We start from the raw sequence: 22506 nt of genomic DNA on the forward strand, positions 1-22506 counted from the left end.
ATCCTTGGCTACAGTAAAGTGGATTTTTTATCCAGCCAATCATACATTAATGTAATTCTGTTAATAAGCCCTGGAATGCCTGTGTAAAGATAAATAAATTTCATTCAGGTGGTAGGGGAGTAAATGGAAATTAAGAATAAATGTTAAAATGTGTATTAGAACATGATGAGATGGAAATATCCTGAGGGAAATCCTTCTACAAAAATAGTCTTTCTAAATCTTTTGGTCTGGGCCTGGGATTACAATATATGCTTATTCCACTTAAAAAGGTTTCTTCCTTCCTGAACTCATGTCCCATATCCACAAGTGACTTGGAGCACAACTGAGTGTGGCAAAGTAATTTCAGAGCCTCTAAAACATGGCATGTTGTCAGTGGTTAATATTATCAGAACAAGGAATATCATTCAAAACACATTTTCAACATCTGATTGCGGCAGAAGGCTCAGTAGTAGAATCCTTTTTCCCTGTAGCTGGTTTTGGACCACAGGAAAAGAATCTGTCAGCTTGAATACTTCTATAAATATTTATGCATGGGATTTCATTCCACAATGTGCAAGTTAAGTTTATGGAAAAACGTCCCTTACCTCCAAGAATGTATTATTTTATTTCAAGTATAGCATTACCAAACTGAAACTGCAATTTGTGCTTGAAAAGACCGGTGTTCGAAGCACTTTTTATCAAGCAGTTTCTGGTTTCAAAGGAGGTGAATAATTAGAAGCTCATTGTAGAATTATGTTCTGAGAGGTTCAAGAAGATGGAGATGATCAGAAAGTTTGATCTCACCAAATCTTGAGTCAAAAGGGTCATAGAAACCACTGGGAGGGTCTTAGGTGGGCCTGTGGCTTTGGTCAAGTGTTGGAAAGAATCTGAAGTACCAAGGAACTGACTGGAAAAGGTGGAATGGTGGTTAAGGATGCAGAAGCTGGTGAGCTCAGTTAGAGTGTTGCAAGACCAAAACCAGAAGTTATTTGATCTAGTAGTTATTTTATCTAAACCCTCCACAAATCCAAAAATAAGATAAGTGGTTCCAGAGAAATGGTGTGCAGAACTAAACCTAGTTTGCAATTACTCCTAGTGTTGTCCAACCCGCCTTTACTCCCAGGATTTTCCAAGTGGTGAACAGTGAAAAGTGGGTGCAGTATTTGTTTCTTTGGGGTGAAAATAGACTTTTGTACTGTCCTTCTCTAGAAAAAGGGTTATCCCTGAATTCCCCTCAGAATGCATGTCTTATTCTACATTGAAAATGGATTTTTTGTATAATACTTTTCCAGGCATTGCTAAAATCCTCATTTTTAACAATATGGGTGTTTCTCTTAGACTGTGTTATTTTTGTACCGATGACAAGCAAAAAAGAAATGACAATGCAAAGAAAATTAAACTGCCACGGAGAAAAACATGAAAAGAATTTTCCTTTCCAGCTCCTTTTATTTTTTTCCTGTTTTATTATACTCCCATTCAAAGAATCTTAAGGTCTGACTCCAAGCCCGCTGAAATGAACGGGAATCTTTCCAGTGACCTCAGTGGGGTTTGGATCAGTTTTTTTATTGAAAAGTCCCTGTTGTGGACTTTGATAATATTATATAAAAGCAATTGCAGCCTGTCTGTAGTATTATTACCTTTCAAAAGTGAATGATGTCATAAAAGACCCAGAATCTGAATTCACTGGAAGCAATTATTGTTATTTTTCAAGTTAGTTTCTCTGAGATAAAAAAGCTCTAAAAGCTGTGTTAAAACAAGATAAGGATACAAGAAGAGAATAAAAGCCATGCTGGGTCAGAGCAGTCCTGACTCCAACGGGGCCAAGAGCAAGGTGCTTTGGGAAATGTGTAAAAAAAGCCTCCAGCCTTCCTGTCAGCTTTCAGCCCATTGCACATCAGAGGTTTCCTGACAAGATTGCAGTGTACTTAGTCTCCAAAATGGTTTGTCCTCAACGAACTTGCCTAATTATCCCTTTAAACTTACAATATCTGCCATCTTTTGTACAAAGAATTCTAATAATTCCACCTTCACGTGTGCATATAGGGAAGAATTCTCCCTTTTTACTTGTTTTGGTCTTGGTATTTCCTCCCTTTCTTTGAAACTCCTTCTAGCAGGAGTGGATTTAAAAACACTAAGGTAATGAATCAATCTTCCAAGGACCTGGAACCTACTTTTATGAGTATATTCAGGAGACTCTCTCTGAGTTTCATTGGAAGCCTGTACCAGTGTTCCAGGGGACACAATTTTGTCAGATGAAACAGATTCCTGTCATAATAAACATATGCCTTACTAATGGAAAGTGTTGATGTAGAGGGAAAGAGCATATTAATTGAATTCATGGAATCAACAAAGTAGACACATACTTTGATTGTGATGCAAATATATTGTCTTGCTTGACTTTCACTATGGAGTTAACTGCTTTTGAATGCAATTTTCAAGACTTACTACAGCTTTTCAGGAGCAAAGGTGAAGAATAATGCCAAGGTAAAACAAAAGATCCAGTGTTTGGGTTCAGAAAAATACACAAAAGCTGATGTTTATCTGCAGTTTATCTGAACCTCTTGGTTCTGCATGACACGGGTGGGAATGCCTGAAGGGCTTTCTTGCAAAATTTTGACAGTTCCATTGTTTGCTTTTTTTTTTTTTTTCATTAAGTGCCACCTAAGATTTCTGTTACTTTTTCCTTCCCATCTGTTAAAAAGAAATTGGCCCACTGTATCTTTTGAAGCATAATAAATATGCTCAGCTTAAATTTTATCTTTTTGAGGTCAATTAATATTTGAAATGAGAGATACAAATATTTCTGCAGGAACTGATTTATCCCACCCCTCCTGGAGATGAAAATATTTTCGCAGTTTACTTTTTAGGCTGTCCAAAGGAAATCACAAGTGCCTGATCCAGGACTATGCCTTACCTTTTTAAATTCCTTCTACCAATCATCTGCAAAAGGCTCTGACTGACAAGAAAAGAGCCTCCAACCAAAAGCCGCCACGACTGAGGCAAATTTGTTATTTGCTATTTTTTGGGCATGAAGGGGCAATCCTGACCTTCTTTTTGCAGGCGCAGTTTACAAACCCAAGAATCCAGATCTTGCCATAAACTCATCCCAGTCATCCCTGGATGGAGCTTTGGCAGAGCTGGAGCAAACACAGGTCCAGAGGGCTGCATTTGCACCGAGGTAGCCAAAAGAAGGCAGCAGTGCCTCCTGCGGGGGCTGTTCTGCTTTCTGAGGTACCATTTACAAAGGTGTCTTGGTTTGGAAAGACAGGTGCCTGCAAAGGGAGGCAGGAGCCTCCCCTGCAATGGAGAATGCAAACCCCCTCCCTCTGAATTGTTAGAAATTTGAAATTAAGGGGCCCTCAGGCAGAAATATAGGAGCAGGAATAACAGTTCTTTATTAGGGAAGAAAATAAAAATATAAACAATGCAGTAAACTGAAACAACACTGACAGAGTCAGAACACAACCTGGCACCCTGTTGGTCAGGATGCTGGTGGAAGTCCAGTTGGAATTGTGGCTGCAGTCCTCCTGGAGCGTCAGGTGTGGTTCTGTTGGAGCAGGGATCCTGTAGAAGGGTGGAATCTTCCTCTGAAGATCCAGTGGAAGAGGCAGCTGTTCCTTCGGGAAATCCAGTGGCAAAGCTGTCTTGCTGTCCCAGGAGCTCAGATTTTATCCAGTTGGGAATGCTTGGCTCCTCCCTCTGGGCGGAGCATCTCACAATGGGTTGCTGTAATTCTTATCAGTCATGCAGTGACATTCAATGGCCCCTTATCAGCAGATGTGTCCCCAGAGGGAGGAGTGGTTGTGGAAGAGATAAGGAAAAACTGCCCAATTAACAGAAGGCAACTGCCACACCTCTAACAGATGGCAAATAGAATACATCTTGCCTTGCCATCTGGGACAAAAGGTTTGAGGGGTCTTCAGCAATCCAGACTATCTGGTCAAATTCCTCATTTTCTGCTTAAAAGAAGATGATGGCTTTCAGAAAAATATTAATATTTTTGAATTAGCTCCCCTCTAGCTGTGTAAAAATCAAGGAAGGACTCTTGCTGTATAAAGCAGGGTTGTTTCCAGCTTTTGCCATTTTCAGACCATCTCTCTGCAATTCATTCATTGTCCTAAAGGTCCTCATAAATACTTTTTCCCTAACCAAAGGAAAAAAAAAAATTCTTTTAAATTTGGTATAATCTGATGAGATGTAGCACACTAACTGTGTGAAAAAATAATATTAAGGTGCCATTCCTCCTTTGATTTGCTTTCTTCCTCCTGCTCATCTCAGTTTATGTTATTCATAGCATGTGCTTCCATCTGGGGAAAGAGTTATCATCTCTTGAACTGATGTGAAGTAAACCTAAAAGTGTTTGATGTTTTTTGTTGTTGGTTTTGTTTGGTTGGTTGGTTGGTTGGTTGGTTTTTTTTTTTTTTTTTTGGGGAGGGGGATTGTTGGGTTTTTCTTGTTTGTTTATTTGGTTGGTTTGTTTTCGGTTTGTTGGTTTTTTGGTGTTGTTGTTTTTTTGGTTTTTTTTTTTTTTTGCAAGAGGCATATCTTGTTCTTTATTAGGAAAATAGATGGGCCAGCTTTGTGAAAATATTTGAAAATTAATATAGGACTGTGTTGTTTGGAAGTAGAACACTCAGTAAGGCAAAGACTTCCAGGGAAGAAATGACCATACTAATAAATATGTTATTATTATTAATCTGTATTAACAACTATTCAGTCTCCTGAATTAGAATGCCTATTGCTTATTTACTAGTATTTTCTCGGATTCAAATCTAAGTATATAAAATAATGGGTTTGTATCATACCAACCATGTGATGCAAGATGCTTTTGATATTTTTTTTTTATTTCTGAGATAAAATTCTCCCATATATATTTTCATCCAGTTATAACTAATTGTGCTTCCTTTCATCCTTTGTCTCTATGCCTTTCCCATAAGTGTTACAGTGAAGGATTGCTTAGCTGATCTCTGATTTAGTGCAACACAGAGTAAGAACTCAATACTAAAAGGAAGTTATTTTGGATTACAAAGCGAAGACTGGAGAAATTTAGACATTTCATATTTATAGTTGGCCATGTAATCTTTTCAACTCTGTAAAAACAAACAATCTAATGCTGTAGGAAGTCTGAAATCATCTATCTAGAAAAGACTCGAGAGAGAAACAAAAACATGAGGTAGAAATCACACGTACTGGAACGACTTTATCTGAACTTGTGCCCTCCCTCCTTACCCCCGTGTTTGGTGAATTGTGCGCACACCACATTTGCTCTTAAAGATGGTCTCTGTTAGAAGGAAATGCTTGTAAATTAGGGCTGGATGCTGTTCCCTGTGGAGGCTGATAAGAAACAGGGGAGGACCACAGCATTTTGTGTCTTTCACAGCCTGTCTGACAGCACAGGGGTGTATGAGACACAGCTCCCTCCATGTGCATCATTCCTTCCACTTCTGATTTTCCACATCTTACAGCAGCGCCACATGCCACAATACAGCTTCTTACTGCTTATCTACTCCCTATTTTCTTTCCTGTTCCACACAGTTTCAGGAATAACTAAAATAGGAAACACTTAACTTGGTTTGGGATGTCTTGGTGATTATCTGAAGGATGGACTTAGAGCTGGTGAGGAAATTATTATTTTATTGTTTCTGTTAAAAGAAATAATAACTTTTTCTTTTTTTTTAAATAAAAAGTTTTTTTAAGTATTTCTTCAGGTTTGGGGGACTTTTTGGGGTTATACCTAAACAAAAATACTGTCTGCCCACTGCTGTTCAAACCACATCACAATTTAGAAATCTTAAAAGTCATGCTTTTTTTCTGATATATACTTTGAAAGATGTGTTTAGAGATTTACTAACTAGAAAGTAGACAGCAGAGCCAGTTATTCATTTCAGGCAGAGATGAACACAGAGATAAACTTGAGCCTCAGCCACTTACATTTTAGAAGTTTCTGAGGTTATGAACGATGAATAGTACACATGTATGAGCCAAGCTGTGTCACTTATTGTCTGTCCCACATTTTCTTTCCTGATTTTATTTGCTCCTGAAGGTTCTCTGGGGAAACACTTCTCTTTTCTAAGCCTACAAAGAGCTGCGAAGGGTACAGGACCTTTTAAATGTTCTGGGTGGTGTGTGAAGGAGAAGGAAAGCACAAAGTGCTCTTGCCAGCACTGCTTTTGCTGGTATTCTTCTGGGATTGTGGTGTGTGCAGAACAAGTTACCTTGAGGTGAACTTAGCTGCAAACAGATCACTAAACATATCCTATAGCAAATATAAATGGTAAAGCAAGTATGACTCCCTAAGAAATCCAGGAATGTGATGAGCACACACAGGCCCTCACTGTGAACTCTGGCACAGTGTAAATTCATATCTCAGCCTACCTTCCTTCATATCTGAGACTTGCTCATGCCCTCAGCAAAATTGACTTAGTTAGGTTTAAAAACCAGACCTTAAGCACTCATGAAAATGGAGCAATGCATGAAAAAATCCAGGAGTAATTACTCCAGGTGTTGGAAATACACTTTAGTAGAGAAAAACATCCAACTTCCATTGGCGTCAGCTTGTAAGTTATTTCAGTATTGGACTGTGGGTTTTAACTTGTGAATGTTGTCTCCCAACTCAGAATATGTGTGGGTTTGTTCTTCATTCCCTGTGCAATAACACCCTCAAACTATGGCATTCCTTAGCAATAGATCCTGTGAGCAGAAAGCACAGACCCCATTTTCTACTGTTTTCACTCTTGGCTCCCAATCCCACCCTTTGCAGTGGGAGGTGTAACTTTACTAAGCAGGCCTCATAAAGAGTGAGAGGGAAAATGAGGATGCAAGAGCTTTTCCCAGTGTCACTCCTTTGCAGAGGAGATGGATGGATGGATGGATGGATGGACGGACGGACGGACGGACGGACGGATGGATGGATGGATGGATGGATGGATGCATGGATGGATCTCTGCCACTTCAGCCCTTGACCCCCTGGATATGCTGCCTGCTAGACCTGCAGCCCCAGTTGAAAACTATTCTGATTTCTTTATGTATAGCAAGTTTACCTTGCTCAGGCCAGTAGTATTCAAAATTGCAGGTGGGCCCAGGTACCTTGCCCATTCCATCCAACTGCTGAAATAATTAAACAGCAAAACAATGTTACTCCAGACTCCATCTATACCCCTTCATGTCCACAGACTACCTCTACCAAGGTCCAAATTGCCCTTTAAACTAACTTAATCTTGTCACTCTGACAAACTAATTCCCTTCTCTCCAGCCACTCTCTTTCACTTGTTTCATTCTTTCTTATGTTTATGTATTTTGTGCTACCCTACTATTACCAGCTTTTTTTTTCTTTGAATGCCATAGATATAATTCATAGTTTGAATTTATTCTCCACCTAATGAAAGTCCCATTTTTATTCTTCTTTCTTTAGAAAAAGGGGTAGACAAAGGATACTACAGTATAGGAGCCAGACTGATCCGGCTGGAGGATAAGGTAAGTGCATGAAAGCTTGCTTTTTTTTTTTTCTGAGCAATGATATCTGATCTAGAGACCTATAAGATAGTATCTTGGCATGATTTACTTTAGAATTACAGGGCTCCATAATAATGAATAATATCCTAATTTTTGTGAGGGAGTTGATGAAGTTTCATGTGTGTGTTGTTCAGCATTAACCATTTACCTGCTATGCAGTCCTGCTTCTTGTTTGTAAAAGGAGCTGCTTTCATGTTTAAGTCAAACCACACGTCTTGTATACTGGTGCTGTGAACTGGCTGGTGTTTGTCACACAAGAATTAGTGAATGAAACAGAAATGTTAGTGTCAGAAATCTTTGTGAATAGCAGCAGTTGACATATAATTTACAAATTCTGAGATTCTTTAATGTTTACTGCATTTTTTCCCCCTGTGCTATTACCTTTGCACATTTTCTGCCTCTCCCTCACTGTCTTCTCTCCAGGAATATGTTCATCTTTGTTATTAATTAGAGTTACTTAGCAGTGTGCCCACAGGCCAAAGCTCAGTGAGGCTCTATTGTCTTGGACCTCTCCCAAACATCCTCCAGAGCTTTTTCCACTCAAGTGATAACAAAAATACAAGTTTGCTCAAAACTCAGACTCTATTTCTCTAACAGTGTTTTAGTCAGCTCTCTTACCTACCTCTAAAAGTTCATGTCCTTCCATCAGGGTACTTTGTGTGGGCAGGAGCAGCACAGTGGCTTTGCTGGGGGGTGTGATGGTGCTGAGACAGAAGTCCATTTGAATTTGGCATGTCCACTGCCTGTTTGTATCCTTGTCTCACTAAAATTTGTCATGCATTTGTCTTTTCACTTTTTTTCTGGGGAAGTGAGGTGAGAAGGAAAGAGGAAAGAAACTTCTCATAATTCTTAAGAACTGTGCATCTTGCCAAAAAGCAAAAATTGAAATTAAACTAATAGAATCAAAAATCAAATTTTTAATGATGATTGCTAGAACAACATCGGAAATATGTGACACTGCACTATTAAAGGACAGATTTTCTTTGATTTTTAGCTTTCTTGCACAGTGTCAGAGAATCAGCCTATCAGATAAAGAGATTATCTGAGCAAATTTTAAAGTGGATTGATCCCTTGTACAGCCACAGCTGTTCAAAGTGAAAATGGCTTTCCCTCTGATTGCTTTTACTCCTTTGCAAGAGATAAATTGCTCTCTGGCCTCTGTGTGTTCTGTAAATTCATACCACGCCTTCATTCAGATTTCTTGAATGTGCATATAAAGAGAAACCCCCAGTACAGATTGGAAACTTAGCAATAAAATGTCTGTGATAATAGTTGGAGTGCTTTGAGTGAGAAATGCTGCTGGTATTGTAAATACCTCTGGAAGAAGCAGTTCATGGTCTCCTGACTTCTCCATATTTATGAAGAAGAGAGGTGAGAAGGTTTTTACTGTGTCTGGCCTTGGTCCAGCTTTAGCACAATATCTTGTGAATTTGATCAATTTTATTTCAAAGCCTGACTTAGAGTGCTGCAGGGGCATCTTGGTATAAGAAGAGGAATGTTACAGGAGATGCAGGAGATGTGGTGACTGATCTCTGTTGCAGATACCTGCTTGTGTTCTGCCTTTAATTTAGGCATGGTCTAAATAAAGTCAGTGCAACCTCAAGCCATTAGTGAGCAAGACCAAGCTGCTGTTATGTTTGAAGAATTAAACTTTAAATTTTGCCTGGGAACCGGTGATTTCCCCCTCTCTCTACTTATTGTTGTGGAGAAAACATGTAGAAAAGAATAAAAATGTGTCAAAATGTTTTCATAAGATGAGTCAATCATTGCAGCTTCCTTTTTGTTCTCAGACCAAACTGCAAATGTAAAATAAATGCCAGACTCAGAGGGAGCCCAGGGAATTTGATCTTTCAGTACAAATTATCATTCTTTCAGGTGTACAAGACTTCAGTCTCATATCCCTGCTAAGTAAGTAGGCGGTGCAGAAAAAGGGCAAATATTTGTTGTGTTGGTTTGCTTCAGGTTTTGGTGGTGTAAATTTGGGGGTTTTTGGTTTGTTTGACGTTCTTTTTTTATTTGCATCTTTTTGGCACATCAGGCTAAAATACATATGTTTACATAATGAATACAAAGCTAATCTTCCCAGCTATCTCTGTTTTAATGGGACAATAGAAACTACTCCATCCTGCTGTCAGACTGCTTCCCTTAAATTATTTTCCCATGTCTCAAGGGCTCTCCTGCTCTAACAGTTCACTGTGTAGTAACTGCTATGTGTCCAAATGTGAAACAATATTGGAATCAGGAAGGACAAGCTAAGTTTCAACTTCTGAGGAGAATAAATGAAGCAAGGGCATGTCTGACATCAGGCTCCAGCTGGTGGTGAAAAATGATCCCCCCCTTGGAACTAGAAAACCTTTGGGATCAACCTCTTCCCCCGGGAGAAATTATTTTGACATTCAGTCACCCAGTCTAGTGATGGCAGCCTCCCAAAGGAGTGACACATCTGATAAAAGGACACGTTTTTGGACAAAGGCCAGTTGGTGCAGACTGATAAAAATGCAGTGTGGATTTGAGAATGTCATCTGCCTAAATGAGCTGTATCAATAAGCAATGAGCACACCTCTGGTTCAGACTGACCTTCCCCACCAGCATTTTGCAGTTCATTTGTTTTAGCTGCCTCTCCTGAAGGGAATCAGAGTGTAACAAACCCATTGAGAGCTGTGTGTTGTTCTGCATAAAGCCATAATTACTCTTTTTGCAAAGTAAGGGAGAGGGAAGCACATATCTCTGATCGTTAAGATGAACTCCATTCCCTGGATAGGTTTGCTATTATTTCAGTAAAAAAACATGGCGTTTGCTGTACAGAAAGGCAGAGGCACAGGTCTCTGAAGGGGTTGCTTGGTGATAGGTAGAAGCTTTGAGGCAAAAATGTTGCAAAGACACAAAGATAACAGCCTTCCATTCATGTGACATGCAGCCTCTCTTTTGTGACCAAACAGGGTCCTTCTGGAACTTTAAAGTAACAGGGAAGAGGTAAGAACCAGTTTGTGGAGGATGAAGTACTGTGCAACTCCAGCAGAAAGAAAAGTCTACTCCTTTTTGCCTTAAAGCATTACAAAGCTGACTAGAAACAGGTAAAATGCATGGTGGTAGCTCTCAGGCAAAGAAAAAAAAATCCAAACCCCTTTTTGACAACATCAGCGCTGTGCAGGGCTTCACTCCTCTCACTGGCATGGCACATTGCATAGTGGGAGTTTGCCTGGAACACTTTTCAACCTGTTTTTCCTTGAGCAGAGCATAAAATTCTTATTTTGTTGTGGCCAATGTAATAACCTAGTGTGGTTCTTTTCACAAAAAATAACCCACTGAGATGTTTGGAGAAAGAATGGGGCTTCCTTCCCAACATGTGATGTGTGCCATTTGGCCGACCCCTCCTTCAGTTCCATGGCAGGGTTTAATTTTATATTGTGGTATGTAGCCATTGACAGATCCTTTTGAAATGTATTAAGAGGGAGATTGGGTCCAAGATGATGTTCTAGAGCTGGCGTTAGTTTCTTTTCAAAATTGTAAACTAATGCTTCTTTATGATGAAATGGGTATTCTTTCTTTTCCTTTTCTTTTCAAAATTAGAAACAAAAATCATGGTGTGCTATGTCAAACTGCACGGCAACCTATAAATAAAAACAGGAGAGAAAAGAATCTGCAAATGAAAGGTTAGAAAGGACAGCTGTGTTGTCTTTGAAAAAGAAATCTATTAGGTATTTTTATAATTATATGGCAGTCTTTTTTATGTGGTATTTACAGTTATGATTTACGTCCATATTACCATAACTATTTCCATACTTATAGACAACATATGATAATGCTGAGAGCCAAAAGCAACCATTTGGTAGCATTTAAAAAATGCAGGAACACTAAGAGAAAACAGGGCAATAAAGCAAACCCTTCTGAGTTTTATCCATCTGAGTAATGCGAGCCAGGACAAAAATGTCATCCAACATAAACAAATGTAGAGGTTGGATTGTGGCAGTAAACTCTCTCTTTACCAATTTAAACACTCATTTTTGAGTTGGGAGCTAAAAAGATGGGCTCAAAGAGTGGTAACAATGGAGAGATGGATATTGGTGAATCTGATTCCTGCTGTGATTACATCAGGAGTCATTAAATAGTAAATTATTTATTGTGGCAGTGCCTGCAAGCACCACAGGCGTGAAAAGCTGGTAAGAATTTCCATTCTAAACCCCTAATTTGTGAGTGGGGTGATGGGCATAACTAAAATGCATTAAAAAAAAAAAAAAAGGAAGGAACAAAAAAGAAAAACAAAAGCTGAAAATTTGTGCACGATGAGTCAGTTGCAATATGAGCATGCTACACTTTTGAGGTTTCAAGAATATGTCTGAAATAAACCCCTTTGTTAACAAAACTGTGTTAGTTACACAAGGTGTTTGTGGGTTGTTTGCCCCCAGTTCCTTAAAGATGGAGTCATTCCATAACAGAAAGCTTTTCAGCAGGCTGCTTGCAAGTGGGTGTTGTGTGGATTTTCTTAGGTCAAAGCCTTATCTCGTTTACTCTGGAGCAGTCCAGCATAAATCCATTGACTCTGTGCCATAAACATGATGTCACTGGAGTTTTATTTTTAATCTGTTGCTGAATTAAAACAAAAGTAAGAAAAAACTAAAGCCCTGATGCGTCAAGCCAAATTGTGTTTCCATTTATGCCAGGGAAGTTACTCAAGATTTATGCAGGTGTAAATGGCAGCAAATTTCTTAAATGGCTTTAACAATATTCCAGCTCCCGTGTTCACATCCTGCCCATCAAGAGTGAATTCACAGAGATGAAGTGAAAGCCAAAATAGGGACTCAAACATTTCAGAATTAATCTGAGTGAAATCCTGGTTTTCACCTGTTATGACTAAGGGAGTCTTTGTGGTATGCTGGGTATTGTAGAACTGAAATTGTGTTCTTGTAACTGAAACATCAAGACGGGCTTTTAGTATGCAAAGAAAGTAATGAAAATTTAACTGTTTAGATCTGAGCCACACAACTTTTCTAGTCTGCGACTGACTCCTCAGTGCAGAGATGAACTATTGTAGTCCTGACTTCTTCTGACTGTCTGGGATGGGTTTATGCTTCTCAGATAAACCTTGTTCAATACAGTTGAGAGGGAAAGGCTGGGTTTGAGCTGCCTGGTTTTGACGGTAATTTCTGGAGGATCAGGCAAAAATAAGAGCTAACTCTGATACCCTTTCAAGTAAGAGAAGAGACAGATCATATATTCTGAGGCATAACAGAAAGAATCCTCCCTCAATGCTTCCCTTATGTTTTTTGTTGTGGAGCTTTATCATATGTGGTGCTTGGTATCACCCTCCTATTATTAAGGTTCTACACCACTTTCCATTACAGAGCTCTATTTTCAGTTTCTTCCATCTTTGCCAAACTCCAGTCATCTGGGCTGAAATTCTCAGAGGCAGATGTCTGCCTCAGGCTGAGATCCTTTGGAAAATTTGTATGTCAGAATGGGTCATCCTTTCTATATCACAGTAACCTGACCCACTGTGAGGATTCTCCCAAGAGTAAACATAAAAACATTGATGGAAAACACTTGAACTTCTTCTAAATTTGAGCAAGAAAATCAGACATAAATGGGATATGATCTGTCACTCTTGGGACCAAGAGGCCTGATCCAAAATGTTGTGAACTCATCAGGAAGCTTTCACATGGATCAGGCCCTGATTTTTAATGGGTGAGAGAACAGAGAATTTTGCACAGTGAATGTTTGCCAGGAGGCAATTCACCACCATAAATCAAACATTAAATAATTCCAAAGCCCAATAAATGAGCGTGCAGATGGCAGTGTCTGCTCCCCAGGGACTGCACTGACTGGGATCCAGCCCCAGCAGTTTGATCTCATTTAGAGCAGTCTCAAGGATTGCTCTGATTAGGCACTTGGTGCAGTCTTTTTGCTTCTCTGCTCTCTTGGCTGAAACTTCATTGGGGAGCAAACCCCCCCTTCCAACGCTACCCAGGACATCTTGGAGCATGCAGGGCAGGGGTTTCACAGCCAGATGTGGCAGAGCAGCTGGAATTAGCTGGGTTCAAAGCTTCCCTTTAGTAAGAAAAATTGAGTCACTTGCAGAAGAAGAACAAGTGCTCCTGGAGAAGAGTACATGAGGGAGAGAAAAACACTACAGTGACTTGGGGCTGCTGGGAAATACCACAGCAGGGAGCTGTTAGAACAGTGGGAATCTAATCCATATTGAGGCAGCCAGCTGTTTAACCTGCAGGGAAAAGGTCCTGGAAATAGCAGCGCTGACAGAGAAGGCTGTAGACAACGGGCTGTGTCCGTGCTTTCCTGTCCTCCACCAAAACCTTCCCAGCATCCCAACTGGCTTTGACCTACACAGAGGAAAGGGTCCTGAGCTTGGAGATGGTGATTTCCTGTAAGTTTTAGAGAAAATCAGTGCCTGGGTAGAGGACAGGCACTCTGGAAATCCCCCTGCTCCCAGAACAGACTGCAGTGTGAGCGTGGCTCTTCTCAGGCGCCAGAAAGTCCAGCCACAAATGGAGAGGAGTCACAGCTCTGCTGGTTCTGCTGCTTATGATGCAATAAAGTAATTTATTTACTATTATTGGGTGAAAAAAAATTAGAATATTTTTGAGATTTTGATCTTTTTTTTATAAAAAGTTGGATCCTCCCATTAAGAGCTTTGACCTGAACATCCAAAGAATAACAAAAATCGGATCACCTCTAAATATTTTGCATCTGCTTTTTAAAATTTTTAATAGGTTGTTCTAAACAAACATAATGTTCTATGTGATCCTGGGCCCCAAATCAAAATGCCTTTGATTAGAAATGTGAAACTGGAGTATTGTACCAATCCTCTTGGGGGAAAAAAAAAAGTGTAAATGCATTAAGCCTATCTTTTGTTATGAGCAGTGTTGCAGTGTTTTAAAAATTGTTATTTTTTGATGGAAAAATAATTCATTTGAACACTTTCTGCAACCTCCAATTATTGCAGATGTTAAACAATTTAATTTAGAAAGATTTATTCAAAATATATTTTGAATATATTCAAAATATATTTTTGTATCTGTTGGTTATGCCTGTGCACTGCAAGTGTTGCTCTTCCTACAGACAGGTTGAGAATATTTGTTTGGAATGTTTCTCCATCTGAAAATGACAATTTGTTTCCAATGGAACATTTTTTAGAGAAAGTGTCTCATTCACGTGACTTTGCACTTCAGTGCAAATCATGCACTGAAGGAAAGTGTTTCCAGTTTTCCACTTCAGAATGACTTTCTGAAAATGAGAATTGGGGTGAAATACTCTTTATTTTCTGAGCACTTCAGTTGAACAGGTTTATTTCTAAATCATTTTTATGATTGAATTAAAGGTGTTCCAATATCATGAAGCCTTCACAGAGAACACAGATTAATTTTCTTATTGGAAAAAGATTGATTTTCCTCTAGGATTCTTTACCTCAGAATTACTGTAGCTATTTCATCTACCACATTTTTCAGATCAGTAATTTACAGGACAATTTTAATGCTATTTGAGTGCCATGTAGTATTGACCTCTAATTCATCTTGATCAGGGAAAGTACACTGAAGAAAAAAACCCCAGATTTTTACTATTCAAATAGTTCCCAGACTAACAGCTGGATTTCTGTTTCATGCAAGAGTTGTGGTGCTGAATCAGAGCAAGCATCTGTTTAATGCTTGAGCTATTCATCCACTGATGGCAGCTGAGAGATGGACTAATTCAAGCCTAATTTGCTATAACTGGTCTCTGGGTGTTTGCAATGGACTATATGTAAGAAGCAGTATGAAGAACAGTGCTGTGCAAGGCGAGTTACAGGATGACAGCACTCTGTAAAAGAAAAGAAAAATAAAAACCAGAAAAAACTCACCAAGTCTCTGCAGTAATGTGACTGCATTCCTTGATGTATTGGCTGCATCTAGGGAAGAAAACTTTCACTCAACAGAAAATTCATATATAGGGACTACATATAGAGGCTTATGATGTGAGGGAGAGAAAAACTGAAAAACTCCTTTTTTTCCCTGTATTTACCACCAGCTTGTCCTTTTCAATACATAACTTTGAATTTTATGAAGCAGAAAAAAAGAAAGCAGGCCAGTAATACATATTTCTACAGTATAATTACTTTTCCTACTAGTAAATAGTGGAGATAAAGTAAAATAATATTTTTCCTGTTGAGAAGATAGGGTGTTCTGTGGTGTTTGAATAAAGCACATGTTAGCCAATGTGTCTGTCACACACTGCAGTCCTTTGAGACCAGGAGGAGTGGGTTTGAGCATGAGAAGGAGAAGTGGTCCAGAGTACCACAGATCTCTGCTGGTCATGTGGGGACAGTGTTTAGTTTGTTACAGGCTCCATCCTCAAGTTTTGCATTTTTATGCAGTGTCAGAATACAAATAAATATTACTGAATCACTGAGCACTTTACCCAGGGGTTTCTTCATGGCATTGTATTTGAAGAACTGTGCTTTTCTTCTTCATGAGGGAGTGTTTTTTCCAGGCTAAAATGCCCATAAAATAAATTGTGTGCTGTTGCGTCAGGCCAGAGCCAGCATTCCTAGTTCTATGGCTGTGATGCCATAAGGTGCCTTGGGAGTAGAGGGTACTTCAGCTTGCAGGGGACCTCAGGAGGTGGTGTAGTCACTGCAGCACCCACCATCCCTGCTGTGGGTCTAGCACACTGCTCCAGGGATGCTGGAGAAGCTGCAGATGCACCAATGAACACTACAGATGTGCTGACAAGCTGTCACAGAATCACAGAGTCATTTAGCTCGGAAAAAACCTCCATGATCATCGAGTCCAACCTGTGTCAGATCTCCACCTTGTCACCCAGCCCAGAGCAGTGAATGCCCTATCCAGGCCTTCTGAGACACCTCCAGGGATGGGGACTCCACCACCTCCCTGGGCAGCCCCTTCCAAAGCTTGACCATCCTTTCCAGGAAGAAATTCTCCCTGATGTCCCACCTGAACCTCCCCAGGCACAGCTTGAGCTGTTTCCTCTTGTCCTGCCCTTGTTCCCTGGGAGCAGATCTTGATTCCCCCCAGCTGCCTCCTCCTGTAGTTGTAGGTAAAGATCTCCCCTGCTTGCTCTGGTTTAGGAGGTACCATCAAGGACCAAATTGGAAGGTCTGTATTTGTTTCTGAGACCTGAAGCCCACAGTTAGATGGCACATGTGGCCTCAGCGTTTTCAAAACCTAACAACTAGAAATACTGAAATTTCAGTCACATTTTCTCTTCTAAAAAACACTAACAAAAATAGGAGGCTATAACTGACTTTAAAAGGACTGTTTTTCAAGAGGTGAAAGATACAGCAAGGTATATAAAGCAACTTTAACAGGTGTGGAATAGAACCAAAACAGTGTAATGTGAAATGTGGGATAGTACAGGGCTAGGCTGTTGCTGCCAGTCAGGTTAAGTGTCTGACTAGATCTCCCTCTGGACTGAGGGTCTGGCTCACACAGCTGCCTTTCCTCTTCAGGAGTAGAGCTTGCAGAGATTATCAGCAATACTAGCACAAGTCTCCTACTACCCTGTGTGTTTCTTAAGGCTTCTGCATTTGGAGTTGTGCAGTTATGGGACGTTAAGGAAACTTCTCAGTCAGACCATTCCCTCTGGGTCTCTCTGGCAGTGGCACTGCCAAGGTCAGAGACTTTCTGGGACTGAAGGCCCTTCCTTGGCCTGGCTCCCCACACACCCCACTCACATCACATCAGCTTTGCCATGGCAGAGGTGGCAGAGTCCCAGATGTCTCATTCCATAAAGCCACTTGTTCCTGGGGCAGTGACACAGAAACACCCAAGCTGCTGCCTCCAGGGAGGGACCCCTGCAAGGAACCCCTGGGATTTTATCCCATCACAGTCTCGCCATGGCCAGTCTCACTCCTCCTCCCAAGTCATCATCCTGCCCCATCTCTGTGTCCATCCACCTTGCTGCCATCACTTGTTTTCATCTCCCTTGTTGTCCAAAAGGTTGGCAATTCCCATCTGCTGCTGTGTCTCAGTGTCCATTCACCTGGCTGGCTGTCACCTGCCTCTGTGCCCTTTGTCACCCCAAAGGTCAGCAGTTCATCCTCTTGTCCTAGGCTCCCACCCAGAGCTCAACCTGTACTTAGTCTGCATTTAAATCTGCACCTCAGCCTGCATTTCCATGTGCAGCTTGCGAACCACCTACACCAGAGGTATTCCTCAACAGTGAGAATTCTTTAAATTCTTAAATTCTTAAATTCTTAAAATTATTTACTTCTAGCCTTTGCTGTGTACATACCCATGAAAAACAGAAATTCTGAAGCCCCAAAACTCCCAAAAGGAAGAGGATGAACATGAAATGCAGAGTGTGTATTTAAAACGTTAGTCTTTTTAAGGCATTTTAATTGTACTGACCGTAAGTAGCTGTTGCAGACTCTGGTTTATATTCTTACACACTGTCCAGGGGAGGAAGAAAAAGCAGCTGAAAGGCCAAGTCAATGCTCAGAACTAGAACACCCTGGCCTCTCTGCCCTCATAAACCCGTTGGCACCATCCCTGCCCTGGGGATGTTTTGCAGGAGTTCAGCTCTCCCGAGCTCTGCCATCAGGACATACCCTAGGAGGCAGCAGAAGCCCACGTTCTTTCACAGCAGCTCAAAACACACTAAAGGTCTTTAACTTTCCTCCTCAGCCTTACCACAAGCTGCCTGTTAATGTCACTTTTATTACTGCCTTCCGAGGGCTGGGCAGCTTTGCACAACTTGTCACCGTAGGTATCTGCAGAGTTTCTGAAGCCACCACCAGCAAGTGTTGCCTGTGGGAGGCTGAGCCTGGAACTCCTACCAAAATTGAGTGGGTGCCATGCAGAGAGCATTTCTACCTTTGTGCAGTGCTTGGTTTGCCTCAGGATTTGCAGCCAAAGAGGAGAAATAGCTGTTTTCTCCACTCTGTTTAAAAAGTTCTGTAGTGCCATAGAAAGAGGAATGTCCTTGATGAATGCCCAGGAACTGAAGCCCAGCAGTCTTTTCCCAGCACCACTTTACATACCTGAAATTAGTCTGGGCAAGCCAGTTAGAAATCATTTTTCAAAGGGCAGGACTATATCCAAAGAGTATGCTCACCATAAAGCCATATATTTATGATTACCATGTAAATGGGATATCCATCTTCAGAAATGAAGGGCTGGGTAGGCAAGGCCACAGCAGTGCCCTCAGGACACACATTTCTGTGCCCCCCTTAGCTCTGACCTCTCCATTCACCCTCATCATTAAATCAGTGGGCAGCTGCCCCAGGGTAGCGGTGTCAGTGCAGCGTGGGGGAGATGGCTGGGAGGTGAGGCCAGGGCAGGAGCAGGAGCTTGGGAAATGGTAGCTTGGCAGAGGAGAACGGTGGAGGTAAAACAAGAAGTCGTTCTTGCTAGATGTGGAAGTGGCAAACAAATTTGATTTTCTTAGAGAATTTTGGAGCATGAGCTCAGAATCTGCTTCAGGTGTCACTGGAGTCTGGTCTTGTAGCCTTGCATGGCTGTGTCTTAGGCAGCAGCTTTTTTGGTGTACTGGATTGTGTTAACTGTGTGCAGTAAACATATAGAGCTCTGACTGATATTTTGTAGTTTCTGCACCTACATCTTTTTTTTTTTTTATGGCTACATTTTACATTTTATGCATTTCAGCCTCCATTTTTTAGAGTCTACAAAGAACTTAGATTGCTCTAGAAGTACTGAATACTGCTGTTATTTCTAACTGGAGCTTTTGCTAGGTACTCTCAGGTCTCCTACTGTAGCACATTCTGAACTCACTATCCAGAGGGAAAAAAACTCCAAAAGAAAACAGTATATATGATGTTCAGAACAAATTTATTTCTAGCCCCAGCTAGAGGGGCTGTTACTGCAGGGATCACTGCAAGGGTGTCAGATCCTGGAGTCCCAATGAGTTTTACCCTGAGGTGGGATTGCAAAAATAGACTTCTGATCCTGTGTAAAACATAACTGCTTGGGGGGTAAGATACTGAATGGTGACAGGAACTGCTGTAAAGCTAACAGAACCTTAATATGTGGGGAATAGAGTACTCCATATGCTGCTGTGTGATTTCCTTCTTTGGCTTGGAAGGCAAAACACTCTGCTTGTATTTGGAAGGCAAATTTCAATCCCCAAAATATCTTCTCTGAATTCACTTAATTTTACTGGCTGGTAGAGCAGGCTGACCATAGTTCAGACCGGAGTAGAGGTTATGTCATTCAGCAGAAAACTCCCTTATGTGAGCAGAATTTTGTTTCATTTTATTATTTTTTCCTTCTCTTTTTCCTCCTCCAAGATTATACATACAAAGGCAGGTCACAAAATAAAAATATGCTGTAGCCAGCAAAGTTCAGAGTTTGAAATAAAAAAAACCCTCTGTATACTTATTAGAATTTCTTGTTAATGAGGTCATTTATGTCAGGGCAGGAAATGTACAAAATAGCACAGGATAGAAAAATCTAGACACTATAAAACACGCCAACAAATTTGGCACATGCATTACTCCCTTAATATGCCCCCAATGTAATCTATAGATCCCACAAGTGACCACACTATGTTTATGTATGCAAAAATTCCTATATATGTAGCACTCATAAGAGTAGCAATTTTACTAGTGGGAAAAGATTATTGTGGTCTTTTTATATAGCATAAAGGTTTACTTAGAGTTAGTGCTTGTAGGAGAATGCAGGACCATGAAAAACTGTTAAAATGTCATGATTATATTAATTTCATACTTAAAGGAATACTTCACTTTAAGTTATGGTTCCAAAATTACACTGCTCATTCATGATGTTTTTAATGTATAATTGGCTGCCTTCAAAAATGTCACAGTAGGAGGAAAAAAAAAATTCATTTTCCTTGGCGTGTGTACTGTTGCTATTCCTGTGTTCATTTGGCTTGGCTCGGGGAACCAAATGCTGCAGTCTGAAATAACTTTTTATATGTTGACATGTGCATTTAACTAGAATTAGCAGGCAGAGTGGACCAAGTTGGATTCAGCAAGGAACAGAATATATCTTGTGTTGCACCTTTTAATGTGTCAGCCTTGGTTTCTGATTCTCATTTCATCATTGTCACGGCACACGTGGAGCTCTGAGCTGCACCCAGCCCCTACACAAAGACCAGCAGCAAGGGAACACCAATGTGGGGAGGAGGGAAGAGTAAGAAGGAAGGATGGAAAATATGTCTTGAAGATAAAACTGGGAAGTGAATATCATTAATCTGTTGAAATTTGTTTAGCAAAATTTATTTAGCCTGTTGTTTTCCAGAGCAAATAGATCTTTGCTGCTTCGTTGGCTGTACCTTGGTGTGGCCTAAAGAGAGGCCCCTCCAGACCCACACGTGCTGAGCTGGATTCTTGAGCCCTCACCTCATGTTCACACCACTGGCCTGAGTCTTGATCATTTCTAGATTGATTTGAACTCCAGGTACTGGATTTGGTCTGATCTCTAAACCTTGGGCTGCTGACATCGATGTTTGACAACAAGCCTCCGGAGAAAGGCCTCACCCTGCAGGTGAGGACATGGAGGTGCATGGAGCTACACTGTCTCCTGTATCCTGTCTGCTCCCCATTCCCCCAGCACACAGCTGGGCTGCAGGAACCTGCCATGGCATGGTTAACACGTTCATAACACACCTCTTCTGCAGCTGGGGTGTTCCTCAGCTCACAGGGATGTCCTATAGTCTAAATTATGGTTATATCATCACCTGGACCTTACACAGAGAAAATCCTAAATGCTCACAGGGCTGCAGCACAAGTGGACACATAAGGAGAATCCCAAGGAAATTTTGTTGTCAGTCCCACTATTCTGAATTCGCATTACTTTAGGGGAGGAAAAACACCCACTCCTCTGTACCCACCTCCATACAGTCCCATGAGCCTGAGAAACACCCTCAGAAGAACTGATGGCTGTGCACTGTGAGAAGTCTTTCTGGGAAGCAGAAGTTAAGGCTCAGCAGTGGGCAGTGCCCTGCTTGTTTTGCAAACTAGGCAAAAAAGACACCTTATTCGGTTATAAACAGGAAACCCTGGCCAAGTTAGTGGAGGTTCTTGTCCAGGACCACTCCCTAGATGAGCTCAGGCTCGATGTTCTTGTCAAGATGAAAATCGTGACACGCCCTGTGCCTTGTGCATTGTTGGGACCTGCTCCTGACCACATCTCAGCAGAGCTTTCTGCCTTGAGCACGTTCAGATTTGGTGTGCAAAGAACTAGGGGTCAGTTAGGAAAAAGAAAATCTGAGTGAGCAATTAAGGACATTTAGGAAACTTAAACCCATGCACTGAAGTCTACTGCATCAGTGTGACAGCTTATGATAGACCACCAAAATGCTGGGATTTGGGGGCTTTTTGAATCATTGTGTCAGTCTTGCAATGTTTTAGGTAGATGTTGTGTTCTTCATGACATCTGTTGCCCTTCCAAATGAGGATTTCTGTGTTTAAATCCCAAGGTGACATTTGTGTTTGTGCCTCTAGTTCTCCTGTTTCCTCAGTGAAAACAAAGATGGACATACAAGAAGCTGTTTTTTGATATCTGCAGATTTTATTGACTTTTCCCTGTGATATAACTGATGCTGGGGGGAAAAAAAAATCTTTTGTTATTTGTGTGTTGACTAGTTTACTGAAAAAACTCCGAACAAATCAAGTAAGACTTGAACTGAAAATACTCAAGAAATCTAACCCTGAAGTCCTTGATTCATGTTTCCTCCATGGTCAAAACTGCCATCTTCACCTGAGGAAGTAATATCCAGTTTTAGAATTAATCATCTGGTTTATTTCCTCTTTTTTCTCTCCTCTTTTTCTTATCTGTCCTGTGCTGGAGGACAAATATCACCAATTTAAGCTGGTTTATAAAACAGCTTTGTAGTGCAAAGCCAAATAGATTTTGGCTTCTCTGTCACTGGGGGGAATGTGTTCTCAAATACGGTATTTATTAGCATTTAAATAGTCTGAATTTTACACCTTTGTGTGCACACATGCATTTAACTTCTCAGCCCTCTCCACCCTCTCCCCCCCAAGGCATTAATGAAGTTTGTTGTTCTCAAAATAGCAGTTCT

At 40.8% G+C, this 22506-nt stretch overlaps 1 protein-coding gene across 1 annotated transcript in view; it reads left to right on the plus strand.

Annotated features, from left to right (window-relative positions):
* The window catches only part of LOC121332940 (potassium voltage-gated channel subfamily KQT member 1-like), a 416905-nt gene that overhangs the window by 232474 nt on the left and 161925 nt on the right, over nucleotides 1-22506 (plus strand). Inside the window, exon 16 of the mRNA XM_041398878.1 lies at nucleotides 7391-7452. Coding sequence (XP_041254812.1) covers nucleotides 7391-7452 — 62 coding nt within the window. The remainder of the gene's footprint in view (nucleotides 1-7390; nucleotides 7453-22506) is intronic.

Source organism: Onychostruthus taczanowskii, unplaced genomic scaffold (assembly GCF_017590055.1).
Source record: "Onychostruthus taczanowskii isolate IOZ18803 unplaced genomic scaffold, ASM1759005v1 scaffold15, whole genome shotgun sequence".
In the NCBI taxonomy this organism is placed as follows: Eukaryota; Metazoa; Chordata; class Aves; order Passeriformes; family Passeridae; genus Onychostruthus; species Onychostruthus taczanowskii.